We start from the raw sequence: 22,754 nt of genomic DNA on the forward strand, positions 1-22,754 counted from the left end.
TCCCTTTACATGCAAATTAGACTGCAACGATTGGCAAAGAAAGTTGGGAAAAGAGAAACAGATTAGCACACTTCTCAGCTGGTCCGTTTGATACGGGCCGTGTGTTTATGGGGTTGGCTTTTGTTGTTGTGGAAGGTGAAACTGGGTGCTAATTGTTGAGATCGTACCTAGGGGGGAACTGGTAAATCTTGACCACCGTTTCCATCCACCTTCAGGTGGAGTTTTGAATGGGGTTTGAATTAAAAAAAACGATATGAAGTAGACGAACACTCTTTAATATATCATGGCGTAATTTAGCCATATTTTGCTCATGAAATGATGAAGGACAATAATGTACTAAATTAAAGTTTAGAATTTAATTTCAGTACTCAGTTTATCCAGAAGAAGACCCTAAGATTGCTTTTGAGATCTGTTGGAAATTTCCAGTTGAAATCGGATTTCCTTTAAATGCGCCTTAATTATGCAGAGCAGCAAATATGCGATAAAAACGTCCAACATTTCGTGGACTTTATTCCCACCCGGCAGCAAATGGAGATGACGTTTAACCTACATTTATCACCTACGATTTGGGGCAGTGCGATACAAAAGATACGCGATAATCATACACCCATCGGTAACTGAACACCAACAAATTCATGCGTGCCGTGTGATGGATTTGCTAGATCGATAACACCACCATTCTGGAAGATCTTGAATGATCGTAAAAAAGAGAAAATCGCACACACACACGTGGCCACAAAACCATGCTATCCACCCCGGCAGCAAATGGAGCATTAGTAAAATGCGCGATAAGACCCCAATCCCCCCACCCAGTTTGCAAAACAAAACAACAGCCCAAAAGCCCATTCAAAACAATGGCATGATTGATTGTGGTACGATTTTAACCCCCGATGCCCAAAGGGGAAATCGGCGGCTACTACTGGTGCGGGTCGATCTGCACACTCGATAAACCACTCAGAAAAGGCCTAGGTTGCTATGGGTTTAGAGCTTGTGAAGGTTTCACGCCCATGGTAAACCAAAATATCGCTCCAAAACGGACCTTTAAAGGCAAGGTGGAAAACATAATCAGCATCACAAAAGCCAAACAGTGCCCAAACAGTGTTCGTTTGGCGTTCGTTGATTCGAACGAGAGACGTGAGAAGAATTCTCGTCCTCCATCACCTCTTAACCGAGGGATTTGGTGTGGCTTTTGTTTGGCGGGGGAGGGTGGATATAGAGAGGAGAGAGGACGGTTTTATTGTCACATTATCGTTACGGCATAAATTCGTGCATGCCTTTCCATGCTGTTATGGTTTTACTTTTTATTGTTATGTTTGTTTCTTCATGGCCCGTCCTGTTCGTCTCTTCTCTTCGGCTTCGAAAGGTTTTACTTTGGAATAAAGCGATATATCATGCCTTTCATTTTCATTTTCCCCGAAGCGATTGTGAAAGCATATAAAATCTCAAATCGTTAGACTACGCTGCAATTACACAAATTAACCACCGATTAGAGGCGTTTAGGCCCCTTTCCATATGTGGGATGTGGGATTAATCTAATGATAGGCGTGGATTTACCAATGAGCTTATAGGAAAAGCTAACATTGGTTTCCCTCTAAATTGCACATTAGCTGCAGCAAAGATTAATGCGATAAGAAGGATGTTCTTCAGCGTTATGTCTCTGTACGTGAATCACATCTCATAAATCCACACAGTTTGTGCATAATTGAACATTAATTACACTTTTTTTTGCAATCCATTACGAAAAAGGTAAAGATAGTGCCCATTTCCGTGGGAGGAGACATACACAGATATCCTTCCCACGAAACCCGCACCGTATCCGATAATCTTGTGTCCGATTTAATCCGGAATGCATCTCGTGCGCTTTAATTTGCCGTAATGAAGTTGCTCAATTAACAATTATAATTATGTTAATTTTGATGCATAATCGCGAATTTCCTCCCCGTGGGCGTATATTGCATGCGTATCGCACTACGCTGATTGTGGAGCAATTTTCTCCTCAAACTATTTAACCCATCTCGCTTCTCTCTCTCGTTCTCTCGCTGTTTGAATGCCCCATTGCAGCTGCGTTACTTCCGCGTGAAGCTTTTGGAAATGAATATTTCTGTTCCATTTATGCGTAAATATTCAACATCCCGACAATCGCATTTCGGGATGGGGTTTGAATGATCGATTTAAACTGAAAACAGTCGCTCCACTGGGCGGATGGAAAAGGTGAGGCGAAAACAGTAAAAGGTGATGAATAAATCATGATTAAATAATTGACTGTGTACTTCATCAGAGTACCGCCGAACGTACTGCTTTTCTATGAGCTTCTTCGTGACAAAATTCCGGTACACATACAAACACTCTGTTTTCTTCTATTCAAAATATTAAACGTACAGCTAAAAGCTCCCCTATCAAGCAAAGATGCGGAAAAAAGGGCTATAAGTTCCATCTCATCACACCGTAAACTTTTTTCCACTTGTAATTTATCAGCCCACTTTGAGATTGTATTAATTTTCTAAAGTTATAATTACACGATTTCGCTTCATCCGCTTCCTGAAGGCTAAAGTGGCCTATGGTACGGTGTCGTTGGGCCAACAACCGAATGATGCTCATAATTATGAGCACAAGTAAAAATGAATAGAAAAAAGACCGCATTGCACCGCGTCGTCTGAGAGGAGATAAAGAATTACTGCAAAGCATACCGACCGTGCCAGGAACTGCCATGTACTGCAGTGTCTGGGAAAGTCTGCGATGAAAGCGAATTCTACACTCTTGACTGCACTCCTCCGTTGTGGCATTGATGCTGCGATTCTATTATCTATTTACCAAGTGGTTTTAGTTTAGTTGCAAAGGAAAGGCATTCTGAAGGAAAATTCATTTATAAAAACGTTTAATGTGGTGAGCTTTAATAGAAAAAAATGGTATATTGTAACAAGGAAATATTAAACGCAAAAACATGAACATAAAGAACATCTCATTCGACACGTTGAAACACATAAAACCATAATACATCCAAACAAAAAAAACACATGCGGTGTTTTAATCTCATATCAACAAATTTTTCGCCACAAAATAATTCAATTATGCTCACGCCTCGAAGCTAAGGGCAGCAATCGAAATTGACATAAATCCACCACCATATAAAACCAGCAAACGAACGTGAATGGTAAAAATCAAGCAGAGCGCATAAACTGAAATCCAAAATTGACTGGTCGCACTGGATTCATTGTCACGGCGTGGAAGCACACGAGGTGGCAACACGGTGACTGACCAAAACCAACCGAATTGTCTCTGTTCATTTATTCATACAGTACTGTTGGCCAAACTCATTCGGACGTGTGCGAGAGTGTTTGTCCCGTTTTTCCACAAAATTCAACCAACCCCCCCCAAATGGCGGTGTGAGCAAACAAAATTTGCGATCGTATCTGATCGAATTAACCGCTGCATCCCCTATTCTGAGCGGGAGGATGGTACGCAAGGACGGGAAAAGAAATGGTTGGGCAAGAGTTCCACATTTATCCAGTGCCAGTGGTACCAATTTGTCAATATGTTTGCTATTTTGGATGTCGGCAGCAGCAGCGGAAAATGTCAACCATTTTCCCAATAGCACAAACCCCAGCCAAAAAAAAAACGATACTCACACGCTTTCAACTTCCTTGTTGACATGCAGTGAGAACTGCATTCATTTTTCAACAACTTGTTACCCCCGGAACGTTGTACTTCCCATTCGACCACGATAAAGCCGTGATGCAAAATGATGCCAATGTTTGAACATCATCAGGCATATTTATAATCCATTCGCTGCGGGACAATCTTGACTATTTCGGACGTGGTTATGAAAGTTGAAGGGTATTAGGTTGGCTGATAAGTTGGGCATGTTTTAAGGATGCGTTGCTAATAATTTGTTTTACATAATTTTAAAATTGTATTTTAAACAAGCTCTTATTACATTCGCTCTGCCAATACTAAACAATTTCAGAAAGGCGTCAGCAAACATTGCATTTTTGTTATTTGATCAAGTTTGTTGATTCTAAATTTACAAAAAACCATCAAATGTGTCTTAACTTCACCACATACCCAATGGTAGTAAAGGAAAGGGAAACAGAAAACTAACTAAATAGGCAAAAATAACAGACAATCGATTCGAACGTCATCAAAAACTTGAACAGCGTCCCAGCCGAACGGTCATGTTCAACAAGAGATTCGGCGATCTAGTCGACGCCATCATCATCGTCGTCGTTGGCAACGATCCAGTTTCGTACCATTGCAAAATCCGGCTTTAATGGTCGTCGATGGAAAAGACAAATCAAATTATAGTCCCGCATGGTGAACAAGCCCCGTATGGGGGAGGGCTATCGGAAGAAAGGTGAAGGAATTAGAGGAACCGTTCCTTAGCCGGTGTCGTTCAGTAGAGCAGTAGAAAATATTTTAGTAATACTCCCCCACAACCAACATGTTGCGTTGCGATGAATGGGGAAGGAGCAAGGAAAGCTTGTCGGAGTCGGATTAAGTTTGCAGATTGCTCGAAAATTCTTTCCCTTTCTCCCACTTGACTGGTCGCGAATGTTGCTTGTCGGGTAGGGTTGCGCCGGTGAAAATTTATAAACTCTACCGATGAAACATTCCAGCGCACTGTGGTTGACACGGGGTCTTCAACGTCCTGTGCCTGTGATGGTGGTGAGATGCTGTGGAGTGGTAAGGGGGCTCTCCCTATCACGCGTGTATCGAATCGCGGACATATTTATTAAGAGAGAAATGTGTTTATGTTTGCCGTTTGGCTGGACCACCGATTTTCTATCCTTCCTTCCAAACGGATGGCGTGCGTCTCCATCTCGCAAGTGCTGATTTATTCTGCTGTTTATTTTTTCACTCCCGATCTCCGAAACACACACATTCCCTGGCCCTGGGGCGGGCACACGATTTAAGTCGAACATTTTCTTCCTTCATTCTGCCGGCGTTGACCCTGGGCTGGACCCCACTGGCCGGTGTGGTTTGTTTTGCTTGCCGGCACTCCGACACATCCGAAATATCCGTGTAAAATTCGTGACCTACCACGGTTCTATCGGCAGGGAAAAAGACGCCGAAGGGATATAAGCACACGCTTTCACAGCGAACAGAAGAGGTGGAACTGGCTGGTGATCTTAACCTTTCGCAACATTTCGTCGTATGTCCAGAAACAGTGGAGGTGTGGAAGGTGAGAAATATGTTATGCTTCTCTTGTGCCGTTGCCGTTGGCTGATTTATTTCCTAGGCCCTTCACATTGCGGGAGACGGAATGCCCTGATAGTGTGCGGGTGATGGGCAAAGTGTCATTGAACTAACGAGGATTTCGCTTCACTGATCACCGCACCACGGCCGGAGTGTGGTTTAATACTGCCAATACGTTCAAGGCTACTACGTCCCGAACACGATCGGTTTGCTTGCTAGATGGGTCGTTCCAGGCGCGCCCGTGATACGATCGATACGAGACGGCGGCACCGAACCACATCTTCCCGGATCGCTTCGACCAAACACCCCGGACATGTGGTTTCGTAATTTTCACTTTCTCACGCAATTTCTCACCCCCTGCCGGAGCCGGACCGTGAGCAGTGCAAGAAACGAGATTTATCGCATAATTTGATTTAAATTACACTACCCAATACTCGTTGCCGACTGCGGGACTAGTGAGGCTAGTCCAATAGGCAAACCCTTTTGCATAGCCACGGTCTCAAGCACACACACACAGACATTTTAGCTGGACACGATGTGCAACACCAACTGCTCGATAGAGAGATCGCTGACTCTCGCTGCCAATTACGATGGCCGCAAGCGTTTTGATTAGCATCCCTCAGCACTGCTCAGGTTGCAACGGCTCCCGACAGCACAACACGACACAAGCTTACTTTTTTACCGGTGCAAATTGATCCCACGAGTCGGGTGGTGGCCAGTCGTGGCAGCATGCTCGGGAAAACGGAAGCTAGTGAGCCGAGCTGCCCATGCACAGCTAACAAATCTGGCCGCTGGGTAATAAAACTTCAATTGCCACCTCCTTTCGTTCACTGGTCGTTGGAGTGTTGGTGCGGTGCAGCAATAAGCAACTCAACGGAGATCGAACACGGCGACAAAAAAGCTGGCACCCGGCTTTAATTAAAAGGCAACAACGCCATGCAAAAAAGCCGACAGCAGCGGTGCTTTGGCGATAAAATTGAACGGGAGAGTGCGCAGTTATGGTGGAGCTTAATAGCGTCTTACAAGGATTGCGGGAACGCCGCTATCGAAGCTGTTAACGAAACCGATGGCTTCATCGGTATTTACACCTACCGGCAACGCCAACGGTTTGCAATATCTCATGTCACATTTAATACAGCACGGCGACTTTGTTTGATGAAATTGGTAATTGGAAGTCTAAGGGGGTAATAAAAATGATCTGGGCGTCTAGGTGTCATAAGCGGAGATCCCGAAGACGATAGTTGATTTATTATTATTCATGTATGCACTCGACCATCAATCCCGGATCGTGCAGTCCTAATGGAATGATTTATGTTATCGCATATTAATATGCTATCCAATCAGAATTGCCTAATTCCCTGTCAAGTACGGCAGGACCCGTACGTCCCATCAGACCCAAAAACACCACCAACGCTCCAGCGGACATCCAAAGTGGCCACAATGCTGCTAGACTCGAGCCATCCTCGGATCTACCTGCGCTAGTCTCGAGTGCTTCGTCTCGTTATTATTGGCAGCATCGTCGTTACTTGAAGCAGTGAAAGTGTCATCGATTGAATATTGATAAGTACTTCGATTTCCGTCCATAATTGATAACTCCTCGGGCAGATTTCTTGCCCATCCGATGGTACACTAGCATCCACTAGAAGCGGCATCAACTTGTAGCATGGGGACCGGTTCCCACTGTGCAAGATGTCAGGAGTGATAAATTGGAGATTGATTTCCATTTCAACGGAACGAGGCAAGTCGTTACCTTTCACTCGTGGCTAGCCTTGGGTCATTTCAGCACCCACACTACGTCCACTAACGGTTTTAATCCAACTGGATGACTGGTTCTGAATGGTTCCGGGAATTAGACGACGTCAGTCTCCGGTCCAAGTGCATTACACTCGGCATTAGATTCATGTTAGCTTTACTTAGAGCGTACGGTGTTGCTAGGTAATTTGCGTCCTTGAGCTTGGCTATTCCCTTTCAAGCTACTCTCAGAGGTTTCGGACGTACTTCAATGGAGATGATGAGTAATGATAGTAAATATTAAAACCATTGCTACTCACTTCACCACCGATCAACGTAATCCTACTTTCCTAGGGGTGAATTCATCTCCATTAATCCAGCAAAGGACAGATAACGATAACAGGCGCTTGTGACAAAATAGAGTTCGTTTGAGGATTACGTTATATAACATATTTCCTGCATTAAAGGGAATGTTAAAAAAGCTCACTACACAAAGCCTTGATAAAATAATTCAAAATCAATAAACTGATATGGAGCGAGCATTTAGAATGTCTCTTGAATGTTAGGAAGGAACAGTTCCCATTTATTCCTGCATTTCTGCCCTCTTCTCCTACCATCAAACTAATAATTGCAGAAGTTTCATAATGCTATTAATGTTTTAATATTTCTTTCGGTATAGTTTATCGATGCTAACATAAAGATGCAAACATAGGAAGGATGAGTTCTGAAGGTGTATGTTTGCCAATAGCCGGGAGCGAGGCAAAACTTTTCCCGGAACAGTAAAGAAACAGGATACACTTTTACACATTAATTTTGCATACAACACTCTGCATGTCAGCTAAATGAATGCAATGATTGCAAACAGGTTCGGTTCAGGATATCAGGGAGAGTAGGAAAGGCATGAATGCGTCGGACCACTATCTAAAGCGTGCTTCTTGCAAATAATTCCAATCGATTTATAGTTATCCTTTGTGTTCACATCAGTATGCATGTCACACCAGTGCTTCTCCCTACCGTTGCACCAAATTTCTTCTGAAGCGATGTTTCGAGTCGTGTTTTAGATATTCAAAAATAAGTCTAAAAGCAATGTACATCAGGAGATGACTATCATCAGAATGTAAAATTTTAATTGATTTTAAGTGTAACCAACACAGGTTCAAAAGCTAAGGCTGTAAATGGACAGGATGATACCCTTATTTTCTACTAAATCTACGAAATTAGTGACGATGATTGTTTGTTGTGGTCAATCAAAGTGAAGATACTTCTAATGCATCACCCCGTACACACATTTGATTGCTCTAATCCTTCCGTCAGCCCGTCACGCCGGTTTGCATTTCGTAGAATGTTTCGAGCGCAAACGTCGGAATGCATTCCGAGTTCTACGTCGCATGGTTGCGTAGCGGAGGCGGGCAGCATCCGGAACTTCGTTTCGTCTAGACATTCGTCATCCTTGGGAGTTGGGTGTGTGGTGAGCAGAACGTCATGGCCAGCACACAAAGGCATCTTCACCGAACTTCTCGGTAAATTCAGACACAAAACAGCACCATCCGATCCGACGTTGATGAATGCACATGCAGGAAAGGCAGTTGGAGCTTTTTTATACAAGCCCACATAAAACGGAAGTTTCACCCGTGCCGAGCGCTTCAAAGACACTCTGCTTCCTGTGGCGGAAGTAATTTAATCCCTCACTACCTTCGAGCTGCAGCTTCAGCGTGCAAGGTAGATGTTTGTGGTAAATATTGGTCGTGAGAATGGAATCGAAGCCACTAACCCACTGGCACAATGCTATCGTTGAGGAAAGCTCCTTCCGCAAGGCTCAAGGCGTAAACTATATGGCGAGGATCCCGTTTGTGGCCGCCACCTTCCGTATTGATTCGTATAATTAACATAATGAAATGAAATGTTAGTCGGTTTGATTGCCATGTCATGCGTCGTTGATGCATCATCGAATCGACGGAATGCCTGGAGGATGTGGGCGCAGGTGCCATACCAAGGTACATCGGCAGGCAAGCTCCCACAGCCCGGATGATGATGATGATGATGATGTAGATGTTGATGGAATTTCGGTTCCCAGAGGCGGGACGTATTTGTTTGGAATTCGATGGTTAGATTAAACTGGGTGTGTTTCACTTACCGTAGAACCAGCATTTTGCTTCACCAAAACGTGGCCTCAAGTAGGTATCACTGCTGTCCGGCAGATTGTCCAGGATGGCCGCAATACCCGCAATAATCAGCGGGACACCCCACGCGTACACCTCGTAGATCCGAAGCCGGCAGATTTCCTGGCTTTTCTCCAGCGATGTCGGCCGTAGATCACTGTGAGCGGGAAGAGAGATGGGAGGAAAATATTATAAATACCGGACTATAACACTGACCATCGCGTCGGTCTGTCAGATTTCTGTACCATTCCACCCAAAGTTGGCAACACACAAAGTGAGACTCTGCTAGAAAATCGACGTGGAAAAGATAAATAAAGAGACATGCATGCATGAATAAATAAATAGTTTTACCGGGTGCACCACACACACACACACGCTCATACGGCTTTTGCAATACCGTATCATCAACATCATCATGGCGGTAATGCTGCATCAGCGTTTGGCACAGTCGACGGGTAGGATATACCGGATTCCGGCACTGATGCCACCAGACTGCGCCAATGTCTGCGTATGCGGAAAATGAAGCTCTTCCGGATAGACAGTGAGCACAGAAAGTGGGAATGAGATCAGTAAATGAAGTGCTAACAGCAACGCTGCCAAATGAATGAGTCGCTATACTGACGTCTGTGTCGCAGGATAGGTCAGAGGTGTTGCCAGTACGACCAAGGAAACGGCTGAGTGAGCTTTAAGTGCCTGTGCTTCATTGTGCAAATTGGTTGAAGATAGAGTTAGCGAAATAAATTCTTGGATTGAGTTATGGGAACTGGCTTATCGTAGTGTGGTCAACATCAAAAGCGACACTTTGTAATGCGCTTGAAGTTCCAGAACTATATTTTTTAAAACAAAAACTTATTTTTAAAAGCTAATTTATGAACAGAATTTACCAAAATTTGGACTCACCGAGCATGACAAATCAACCGGCCAAATGGGGAAGCCACAAATGATGGTAGGTATGCAGAGGACCATCCTCTAACCTGAACCTAAATCGTAACGATGCAGAATGATACAAACATGCCACCAACATGGGCAAGCGAAGTAAATATTTAATCTTGCTTTTAGACCATTCCAATCGAGTTGCTAAAAATGTTTTATGAAGTCTGAGGAGTGTTTTAAGTGCGGAGCAGGGGCAAAAAACACTGATCATCTTGTTATGTGTTCTCATCATCGTTCGATTTGCGCCGAGAGACAGTGAAATTCGGTTTCGGAAACGTATAACCTCCAAAACAAAAAATAGCCTGAAAAAGCTTGCCCGTTGATGTCTCGTTTCATTTTGAAGGCAAACTTTGGGCATTCGAAGGAACGTCTGCAAGGACAACGAATCAACCGGAAGAGGAATCACAAATGGGCGAAAAAAAACCCCGACCAATCCGATACGATATCGTCTGTATGATTTATTCAAATGTTGTGCTCCCCAATATCACACATCCGTTTTTGGCAGATTTTTGCAGTGGTCGTTCCGATACCGGGGGTGGGAGTTAACGGGTGACACCGAACCATACTTCTTTTGGCATTTTGTCGCTTGAGTTTGTGTAGCTGATAAGGAGAGTTTTTTCAAGATGTTACCTATTCCCAACATCTTCTCACCCGGTGGTCGTATATGAAGCGATTGCTCTTAAGGCATCTCATCCGAGTAAACTAGTAACGTTGTTATCTCGTATTCCGATGCCTTTTTTTTCGTATGACGACAACAGGACCGAGAAGCCCTTGGGAGGTTATGAATTGCATTTCACTACGTTTTGGAAAGCTTTGATTTCCGGTTCCTTCTTCACGGTTAGTCCAATAGGAAGGGTTCAAGCTTTGCAGGCAGTTGTGCAGCGTTGAAGTGCTGCATCGTCTGAACCATACGTAAGCTCGAGAGGACACATCCTACAGCAGTTAGTTTTCCAGCAGAGGAACCCCCGGAAAAAAAAGTTTCGTGACCGGTGGTCTCTGTTGAGTTGCGCGGCGAGTTGATATGGGACGAAATTTATGAAAATTTATGATCGAACAGCGCGGGACGACACCCGGAAATGGAGCACGGTGCACTCTTGGACATGGGTTTTCTGACTGAAAAATGTGAAAATGTAGCCTTGCTCCCAAGCCACCCTTTCCTTTATCCACCTTCCAATAGAGAGAATACTGAACCTTTTCGTTGGGTTCAATATGCGAGTGAAGATTGTGTTTTATTAGAAATTCGGCACCATTTGGATGTATGATTTATGGACAGCACGTGAGCTGCTAGCCCGAGGAAAGCCACACGGTACGGGTTCTGATGCTGAAGAGCTACTTTGCACTTTGACCAGCTGAGGGCACGTGATAAAAGTCAAACAGAACAGCACAGCGTAATGAAGTTTCTTGCCAAGATGTTGTCCTAAAAGTCAGCAAGAAAAGATACGAACCGACGACAAAAGCATGAAGACACATTCAACAAAGAATGTCTTTCGTATCATTAATCATTTCGTGTATGATGTTATCTTGCAAGCACATGCGAAGAAAGGCAACAAACCACCAGGGAACCGTACAGATTTGCATATCAATCGATAAATTGATGCACTAATTGTGTGCAGTATGCTACACTCTACACTGTGGCAGGAAATTATACCGGATATTGAATTCTAACCTCACAAAGCGCATAGCTCCCGGAAATGCATTTGAAACCGACGGTATTCTCATTTGAAAGACGCTCATTAAATGCATACAATCACCAGGGACCAGACGAACCAACCCTTTCGCAACAGGGGTTCTGAACTATCCAAGGCCATGCTGTCGCCAACGTGCCTTCAATTCAGAATCGGCCGCGATCATTGCACCGGACGCGGCGTTCGTTCGGTTTCGATGTTCACACGCCAAAAGTGTGTTGACAGTGCGCACGGAAGAGTTATGCGGTGTGAAATTACGAAATTTTTATTGCACGTTACGAAACATCGAACCGAACCGAGAAATCGATAGAAAGACACTTTTCTTTCGCCGGAACGATTACTCCACTAAAGCGGCCTGTTCATTGGGCCGACAAAATTCTACCGCGTGGCGAAAGGAAGGAAAGAACGATGGGCTGAATGGCCTTACCTTGGCAAATCGTAAACTACGAGAGCTCGTGAGGTGGAATTCGATCGCCAAGCAAACGAATCATGTCAACACGGCGCCGATGAGGTGCTAAACAACAAATGATTCAGCGAATGGATATTGGGAGAGGTGTTGAAGGAAGAAAACAGCTAGTTACAACGACCGAGCACTGCTAGAGAGTTCTTATCTAAATGTCAAAATTAATGAACAACTTAATTTTAAATATTTACACTACATTAGAGTAGTTTGATTAGCTAACGACATCTCTAATAGTCTTAATGGTGCTACAACTCTTGAACTCTGGTCTTGCCTCATAGAACACTCCTTAACAATTCCGGTGAACACTGTCCTCAGTAATAAATTGCATAACTTGCATCTATTCACCAGACGAGACAAAAGGCAACTGCATTTACGCTTTTAATTGCCGCAATAAAATCTACCACCGTAGGACAAAACAACCGGCAATCAATCACAAGTATGCCGTAGTTCCGTCTCACTATCCCAACAATGAAGATTGACTTCCAACACTCTCCGGTAGCACACCAGTCATTTGGGACCATTTGGCAAGTGTCGTTCTTCCAGGATTATGGAAGAAACCTTACTTTTCTGGTCCAACAAACACTCTGCTCATTCATCCGTGGTGTCATTTTAACGAGACATTTCTTCATTCCGAGCGACACTATTAGCGAGTGGAGGGTTGGAGACGAAACGGAACGGAAGAGTTGGCTCAAATTACTTGTAACAACTTCCAACCAACAAGTAGCGAGTCAATCCTGTTCTGATGATGCGGCAGTGAAATGGATCACGTTGTAGGTTGTTCTGTCGTGGGATGTTGTTGATGGTGATGATGATGTATTTCATTCCTCCGGAGAGGAAAAGCCAGCCAACTGTACTTGCACACCCAGTTGCTTAAGTAAACGAATTAATTAATTTAAATTTCCCCGGCACACAGCAGTTCACGCCTGTGTGTATTTACTCACGAAACAGATTCTCTAATTGTCGCGCTATTCTCTGTCACGAACGGTGCGGGTGGAGGCGTGTGGTTTGACAAGCACAGACAGGACCAGACCACGACTTCCTTCCCAGGCCAGTGATGCCATGCTTGGGCAGCACAGGTTTATTGTTGGAAAGGCGAAAAGAAATCCCTTTCCCACTTCACGGCCAAAAACTTCACGGCACTGCAAGGTGGTGTGAAGGCATCCCTTCGTCCGACGCCCGATAGAACGCCGGGAACGAAAACTATTGGCCCAACTCGGGTTGGATTTTGCCCGAGGCCCCTGAAAACCAAGGGGAACGCCGGTCGAGTTTTATCAATTAAAACATTTTAAAATTGTACAAGTTTTAATTAAAAGCGAAAACAGTCTTCACGCGACACGAACGGCCAAGACCATCGGCACAAGTGCTTTATTTCCCCGGCGCAGTGTGCACTACTCGTCGTGGAGATCGTTACAGTCACCGATTTTCCGTGGCAATGTCTCTAGCGTTCATTTTTATTTCTTCCTGTTAAAACTTATCCGTTTTGCACACCACACAACACAAGCCGTTGCAAAACTGCAGCGCCATGCATAAAGCCAGACATTACAGCGATTGTACTGGGGGAGACTTTTTCTTTGTATGTATACGGCATGTAAACAACAGCCCTGGGTGCTGGGTGGAGATTTTGCTATCTTTGATTCTTCTTTACATTCGACCAAAACTTCTTGCATGTTACACATTTCGGATAGTTATGCGGATATTCTGTTGCCATCCGACAATCCCGACAGAAAATGTCCGCGACAAACACAATTCCGTGTAAAAGTTATTTCTATGTACAAAAGAATGCTAGTGTCCATGTCCAAATAGTTGAGAGAAGCGAAAAAAAAAGTGGATGGGAATGCAGTGCATTGCTGGAAAAAAAGTTTGGAAAGTATCGCAACAGACAGTCACGTACAGAACAAACAACAGAAATCAACAACAAAACATAAATAAACCAGAAGGTTGTACTTTTTCTGATTTCTGTAAATACTGCATCGATTATAAGCTATACCTTTTGCTCGAGAACAGGCAAATTTGTCCAAAAATCTACAGTTCAATCATTGAATTAAATAAACATAGTCAGCAAGGTAGACCATTCATATTAATACTAATATGTCTGGTATTTGCTCTGTTCCCAAACTTTCTCTCTACAGTTGTCAATATTATATTAAAATTCCAAACAAACGACTTTGATTGAGCGACGTAATCATGTATTATAAACCCATTCAAGCGAATGATCATCTTCATCCGTTTGTTCCTAGGAATGCACATCCTTTTAAGTGTCGAACGTCGATCGTGATGATCGTCTAAAATCGATGCTATTAAAGCGAAATAAATCAACCCGAAGAGACGTGTTCATTTATGATACGTGTTGATCCCGTGGAATGACAGTCCGGTTTAGGAAAACATAGGACGTGGGATGAAGAATGCGTAGGATATACCGGATCGGAACCGCTGCAGTTGGGACGGTTTTTAATCCTAAATGAAGATCGGTACCATTAAAGCTTCTCCAAGCTAGGAGACGCCGGTTATGTGCGTGGTCCCACCAAGTCCATTGAATTCCAGCGTTTTATTGTTCAATTTGTAGCTCTTTGTCAGGGACACATTTGTCAAAATAGTATTAAAAGTATATGCATTCTAGCCGCTCTCGGCGAATGCAGCGTTTGTTCGGGAGATTAAAGATTTCATGAAAACCCATCAAACATCCGACAGCGGACACAATGTTGGTTGCGGTGGATCGCACTCAAGCTGCCAGCACAGGTGTACACAGGTGAAGCAGTGGAAAGAGTTCAATAACCGAGAGCAAACGAACCGTTAAATCTCATCATTTACGGTCAATTTCGTTTGGGGCCTCGTAAAGGCAGAAGAACGACAAGCTGCATCGGAACAGCCTACCATGGCTTTCGGGTGTAGCTAACGAGTTGGTAAGAATTCCCCCCGAATGGAGGCAGAAAACAGTGAAAGCGTGACGGGAACAAGCGTTACCAGAGTTCAATGCGAGAATCGCCGCATCTTCGAGAACGTTCAAACGGCATCGAGCATGAATCTTAATTTGATTAAAAAGTGAAATCAGAGAAAGAAGATGTTAAAATCAAGGAAAATCGAAATGAGCAGCGCGTACCGGGGTTCGGAACGAAAAAAGTACCCTGAACCGCTAGTTTGGCGATCGTAACGGCAGTGTGCCTCAAACCGGTTTCATGTAACACATCAAAGAACTGGAATTGGAGTTTTTTTTATTTCGGCGACACTAATGACGCATCTAAGAGCATGGAATCAAGAGCAGGCATCAGTAGCATCAAGTATCACTTTTGATCACAAGGCTGGTTCGCTTTAGCGCGTTGCATAAGTCAGAGAAGGTGAAGAATTCTAGACATAAGAATGATAGATTGTAAGGTCTCCATCGGGGAAGAACAGTTATACAACCAACACTTTCTCTTTTCACACATGGATGACAACGGAAAGACTGAATTTGGGATTAACCTTCAAGAGATCATCGGAAATTAAAAGAAATTCATGCTTAAAGAAGATCTCCAAATATTAAACATCTTTGTTGAGGATTTTTTTTCAAAAGCTTCCTTACAAATCTCATTAAATGTGGATCGTTGAGAGAATGTTTTATTAAGCAGACGATAGCGATATATCAATTAGCAAAACCGACCACAATTTGCTAGAATTAGTTTATTAATTTAGGAATTAGCAGAAGCGATTAAAACCATTAAACAAAGGGATGGTACGAAATGTTGATGCGTCTACTTGCAAACGGCACGAATCATTACTGAAGATGATGCGCAGTGATTTCAGCTGTCTGCTCTTTTAACAGTCATTTTATTCCTGGATACTTCCTGGAACTTTGCGTAGCCGTACGTACTCTACAACGTTCTACCGGGTGTGAATGTTTGCGCCTAGCCCGCGACAACCAGAACCAGACAGCGATGAATTGGTGGTTATAAAATGTGACAATAAAATTAAAATTATAGCCACCATAAATGTGTGGCCTAAAGGAATTCTCCTCACCAGCGGTGCGTGATTGCTGGACAGGCTTCGGCTCTGTATTGCGTCTAAAGTTTATCACTCTCCCGTCGGATGGATGGGGAGGCTTTCGCTTTCCAACCCGTCACGGAAGGTCAGGGTTTTTGCAAGCCCGGGGTTGTTTTTTTTTTTAATAAATTCTGCTTCAACTCACCGGAAATAATGAGTTTGAGGAAGATAGAGACAGCAAAAGAGCCCGGTTTCAAGAGAAAGGTCACGGTTCATTGTGTGGATACATTATGGCCGGAGACCCAATAAAATCTCTTCCCGAATTCCTATCTCCGCAAGGAGCGGATGCTCAATGGATGGTGATCTTATTTATTATTGGCGATGTAGCTGCTGGTTTCTGTTCATGGTTCAGTACGAATGCTACCATTCAAAAGATCTCCACCGTATCTGGCATAGCAGAAGGGTCCTATGATGAATGTTTCCTGCTTCACGTTTGATGCAATTTTTCAGATGAAAGAGAAACGCTCTCCCAGTCCAAAGGAATCCATTTATAAGGGGGGTCCTATAAAAAAGAAATCGTTTCAACAACCGTCCGTCGACAACATTGTGGAAGTAAAAATTTCTCCCGTGCTTCATCCAATCGATGTTGCATCACTTAATTTTTTATCCTGTTTCTTAAGGAATTTGAACAAGCGAATCATATTGTACTCTCTTATTTGCTTCCAAAAATCAACAAATTAACAAAATTTTGCTTTAATTTGGCAAACCACACAAAACAAACTTCTAGAATACTTGTTGCTAATCTCGGCCCAGATACGATGTCAAATATTTACTTCACTCAACTCACACAACTCCAGACCGTTCTCTGTTTGTCGATTGAAAACAATTAGATTATTTGCAAATAATTATCAACACCCGAGAGTGAAATTGCCTTTAATCCAATTAACCAGACCGATGGTCATCGACGCCACTCGGGTAGATATTGTATCGCACCGGATCGCAAGTCAAACGTACCAGTGGCGTAGGTGCATAAGCCGGCAAGGGGAAGTAAATTGCATTCCGACCGGAAATGTGCACACATCCAACCAACCAACCGTCATATTGTGCTCCTTCCTTCTGGAATAGCCAAGAGCGGGTTTACCGATTAACTTTAATGTCTCAATGTGGTTGAACGGCGATGTGCGGTTATGTGCCGATTGAGCTGTAATTATTCGCAATAGGAGCATCCGTGGAAGTTACCGGGGTAGACATGGTGCTCGAAATGGTAAAACATAGGAGCACACAAATCGATGGAGAAAAGAGCTTCTTACTGCGAGCCGAACAATTCCCGGCGAACGTTTGCCTGCTCAACCGGTGTACGGACAGGGCAGATTGTTCGCTTTCAGTTTGAATAAGAATTTGATTAATCTAACTTAATTGAATTAAGTTAGCATATACTACCGCCTGCCGGCGCTGCACACGGTCTGATTGATCGCGAAGAAGCCAGAATGCTGCTCGGAAGTAGAGGACAACCACTGCACTGGTACAGTTCCTTTCATTGGCGAATGATGTGACTTAATTTCACAAACGACACACAGAGGGTGCCCCTGGTGTACCGAAAGTATGTCTCAAATTTGCATCCAAATCGCGAACATGGTCGACAACAACGGCACCGAAACTCGGTCGCGTGCCTTTACCTTCACATGGGGTCCCCCGTCTAGAGTTTGCTGGTGCTGGGGTGCAGTGCAAATTTCAATTTATTTAAATCACAACCACCAACAACGGGGTGACGTATGATCGGGGTGACGAACCTCCGTGCGTAATGGTGACATGTGTTTTGATTTATGAACGTCCGTGTGCGAGCTACAGGCGCGTATCCATGACTTTTTTGTTTTCATACTTTTCGAAAGTCCCAAGAAGCTCGAATTGACGAGGTACCTTAGTTTCGGTTATGGTAATTTAATCACCGGCATGCTAATGGAGCAAAGTTGCTAAACATTTTAGTGGCTTGTCTTTGCGAGGGCAGGCATCTCCTAAAAACATAACTCCCCACGCAAAACGGTTCCCGTATCCGAAGCGAAACGGCTTTAAGTCAGCATCCGTTTGGAGTTAGACAACGCTGGAAAGAAAGTTCCATCCCAGTTCGGTGCACTTTGAGCGCAAAAAGTGGATCACCAGTGTGGATCTGGTGGGCTGGTGTAAATGAGTATCTAAACAACGGTCCCTACTACCATTAGCAACCGATACATCCGGATGCACCCACAGGTTCAAAGTACTTAGCTCGAAACCCTGACGAGGGCTATGCATACACACGCAGGCGGACCTTTTGCTCGCTCACAATTAGCACTCTGCTTCCACAGAACGTCCACGAGCGGGTGTACATGGGCGAAAAGGTTTCTCAGGGTCCATGGTTTTCCATTTTCACCCAATGTACCATATCCGGTGAAGCTTTGCACCGAGCTCGTAACGCTGCACTCGTCCAGCCAGATCGGATGTCGAGGTTTTGCATCGTCGAACGTGCGTCTTTATTTACACAAAAGTCGATCACCGACAGGCCGACAGCCTTCTCGGCGGTTTCTCTTTGTGGCTGGAGCGCAAAAGTCCTCCTTACCACCTTACCTCCCCTTGGATGCAGTAATCTTCCAACCGGAATGCTGGAACCGTTTAAGAAGCAGACCAAATTTAAACCCAAGCAACAGTGTTTGGGAAAATGTTCCTACATCCTGCGACCGGGAACCGGGAAAACAGTACAAAAAGTTCTTCTTGTGAGTTCATTGTGAGTTCTCTCACCTTGAGGGCTTTACATGTGATTTTCTCGAGCAGAAACATATTTGGCATTCCGTTTGCGTTCATGAGAAAATTCTGCGAAACGAAATGCCGCTGGCGGCTGGACAATTCCAGACAGTCGGCAATATACGGCGAAGGAAACATTCAACTACGCTGGTAACAGGCGACTGCCGGAAGTTTCATGAATGAAAGTTGTAAATTGGTTGACTTTCTCCATGACACTCGACCGGAAGATTCACGCGCGGGTATGTCCTTCTTCGTTGCGGGTGGATGCAGCATGTCCTGAACGGAGGACATTTTGGAGCGCCATTTTGGCATGGGGCCAGCCGCTTAAAGCTGAACAGTCGTATATTCGGAATCGGTAATCCCCATGCCGCTTACCAAACAATGGTGATACAGGAATGAATTGAAAGAGTGAACTAATTAGGAGATCCTGGTAAGATGTTTCCGCTTGCGATTTGACATGCTCCGACATGATGCACTGCCATTTGCATACCATTCGGGCGCAAGCGATGGGATAGCTGCGATAGGACCATCACCCCATTGTGTGATGGTGCCAAACCAAAGGCACGTTTTGTCCAACCGATTTGCATATTTTTCTTCCTCAATGTTGTTATCTGACACTGGGGATATGCTGCAGGAACTGGGTTAGGATGGATTTTGCCTTCTATCCACTTCTATCCGATCGTACTGGCAGTTACGCGGTCTGAATGTGTTTAAGATAAACCATTCGGGTGGGATGGTTTGAGTATATTAAAGGTTCTCTTCGAGGTAAAGCGAATAGAAGCAGTGTAACATTAAAGCAGAGAACCTTGCCAACACTTTACTCACGAGACAAAAATAAACATTATCCAAACACTTCAAGATGCATGAACATGTTTGCCGATTCTAATGGCAGAATTCCTTTTGGCTAAGTGCGATAGACCTCGTGTCGTGGTACATTGCTGCTTCTTGTGAAGTATGCAAACGAACCCAAACTTGAAATTACTCCTCCCGTCAACGGAAGCTATGCAAAACATCAACACTGTGCAGCGCCAGTCCAAAAGATAAAGCTACGACGACAAGCGTCAGCGTTCGCTCGCTGCTGTGTCGCATTATTTCTGTACATAATTTTGCGTGACGAAGAACGATGCACGCCATCACATACCGGGTGGGCAATGGTGCGCTTCTAACGCTTGAACTTTTCACGGTCATTTGCAGTGGTGATTATTTATCGGTAGCAAGAAGCAAGAAGGTGGATAGTTTGTGTCCCTGTGTTGATGGATCGTTTTAAATCAATTTAGTTAAATCATGCAAACATTAGTTTTCTTCTTTGGCGCAGGTGATAATTTGTAGCAATTTGTTACTGTCAGTGATGCTACTCTACGTGAAAAGGGGAATGATTTTTGAACCGAGATTTAAAGCATCCTCAAAACGCACACACGAATGCTTTAGAGAGTTTATCAAAGAAAGGTGCATCACGTTTTAAGAGCAAAAACGTTCACAAGCGTGGCATGGCACCGGATGGCACGATGCCCCAAACAGTCAAACATCCAAACAGCAACATCAAACGTGAAGGATGATGAAAACTGAAAGCTTCACTTCGGGAAAGGCTGCACACGACATATCATCATGCGAAGCACACATGTCCCGGGTAGAAGAATGTCACAACCCATATTGATCTTTTCATTGCTGAAATGCAGGCAACATCAGGAGCATCGCTGGCGAAAGGGCCAAATTGGAAAATCTAATTATGATAAAGTCAAACACTCTCGGGAAATGGCAGCTTTCGTTCGTACCGGGACCCGTTTCCCTGTGTTTGCTTGCAGAATCATCCTTAAGGATACAAACCGTCCGAGAGTTTGCGTTGGAAGTCGTTTGAAAAATTAACCTTAGTACGTGTGAGTGTGTGAGCATCGTCGTTTCCGAGCGTGGATTGGAAATTGTTTTTGATGTTGGATTATAATCTCGCTGTGAGTGACATGGTCCCGTTCTACGATAATGCTAGCATGTAGAACGATGACCATTTTCAGTGCACACGTGTAGCGCGGTCGATGAACCGATAGGACAAACCAACCGGTGTGATCCCGTTCGGTGTTCCATCTCTGAACCGATATCAGTGCACTATCACTGATCAAACAACGGCGGTCTGAATGACAAGGCGTCAGCGCACAAATTAAGAGGCGATTTCGATCCACATCAATCAAATGTGCTCTAGAACTGCAATATGGAACTAGCACGATGTTACTCAGGTAGGGTGCAAAGGGATTCTGATAAGAACTCTATCAACTGATCGAATAACTCGTGAGATAAAAGTCTTCCGATATTACCTCTGAATCTATAAACCATGGCGGACGATACCTCAAGAAAATAATTCCAGACGTACACGTTAGTAAGAATTAGACGAAGAAGAAATACGTAAACCAACCCATATGGCCGGAGGCATTTAACACGTGCACGTGGTTCCTTCCCTTGATCCGGTTCTAGCGATATACAGAGACCCGCGCGCACATACGCGGTCTACCGGTTGTTGCACCGTACTCTTCCGTCTCGATGACGAGCGGCTGTTCAGTGAACTCAAAAACCGTTAAAAACTTACTCACGGTCCTCCGCAAACGCAAACGGCATGGCCACTGACTTCATATCACGCGAGCACGATCGTGCTTTGTTTGCCCGGTACAGTTTGTACTGGTCGCGGCTGACCGCAGTGTGTCGGTAAACAGTCGATCACTTCCCTAACCTATATTCGGAACGGGGGACCATTTCGATCCGGTCCGGTCGAAGTTAGTTGCGCGATGGCATTAATGCGTCATCGGTATGGAACACAATCGAAATACACTACTTTCGTCATGTTTGGTTGAGGTTAATCTCTCGGAACGGATGTAAGATCCTTTGCTGATCGTTCAAAGAGTTGAGACTGAGATCGTCCAAAGAGTCTTAGACTCCAAAGAGACGTCAAAGAGACTATTAGGCGAATGACGATAAGTCTGGCAAAAACTCACCTGAAACGAAATATATTGAAACATAACAGTTGCAATAGAAGAATTGAAGTAATGGGACCTTACAAAATATGAAGTTGGCAGTATAACAGATAAGAATCATTCATAACACAATGGTACACAAATTGATACCATCAGGAGGCATTATGCAATACATCGTACTTTCGTTATTTCTACCCTTAAGCCCCTGTAAATGTTCACATTCAAGCAAAGTCCTATCAATTCACCCTCATTCGCACAAGGCGTACCACTTCAGCTCCATTAACTCACTCAAATCGCGCGGACACGAGCAACCGTTTAAGATAATAATCCGTGAAAATAGACCTTCGGTGACCACGCTTCAACACAATCGCGCGCACCCAAAATGGATGCTTTTATCAAATTTCATTTGCACGACAAACAGCTACGTGCCCTCAACTCCAAACCGATCGACAGCCGGAAAACCAACAAACTTTATGAAATCCATTAGAACAATGTAATTTATGCAAATTGAATTTGATTGCTTTCAAAAACCGTTCTGCCACTGATGATGATGGTGACAGGCGTACTTGTCAGGTCTTGTTGCATCTCTGGGTGCTGCCACTCCTGCCGATTGTCGAACGAAGTTGGGGTGTTGGACAGCATCAAAAATCTGGATCACAATGTGACTGCACACACACAGGTGGGGAGTGGGAAGGAGTTGTGAATTTAGAATCAACCCGGAAAAAGTACAAGGGTAGTGATCCCAATGCTGCCAAAAATGTGTCAGCCCCAATCGTTGCCGTTTGTCATCTGCAGCAATGAAGGAAAAGTATCATCAGCTTATTTTTTGGCATTCGTTTGAAAGTGCTTCTCCATTCTGCTCCCAGCATTTTAGTCGGAGTATTTGATGTGTGAGTATAAAAAATGGAGC

General features: G+C 44.1%; 1 protein-coding gene across 2 annotated transcripts in view; it reads right to left on the reverse strand.

Moving 5' to 3' along the window:
• Window positions 1-22,754, reverse strand: part of LOC128306017 (probable G-protein coupled receptor Mth-like 1) — a 142,382-nt gene that overhangs the window by 19,739 nt on the left and 99,889 nt on the right. For both annotated transcript variants that reach the window (XM_053043688.1, XM_053043687.1), the window contains exon 4: window positions 9,059-9,240. In XM_053043688.1, coding sequence (XP_052899648.1) covers window positions 9,059-9,240 — 182 coding nt within the window. The remainder of the gene's footprint in view (window positions 1-9,058; window positions 9,241-22,754) is intronic.

The sequence above is a fragment of the Anopheles moucheti genome, chromosome 3, assembly GCF_943734755.1.
Source record: "Anopheles moucheti chromosome 3, idAnoMoucSN_F20_07, whole genome shotgun sequence".
In the NCBI taxonomy this organism is placed as follows: domain Eukaryota; kingdom Metazoa; phylum Arthropoda; class Insecta; order Diptera; family Culicidae; genus Anopheles; species Anopheles moucheti.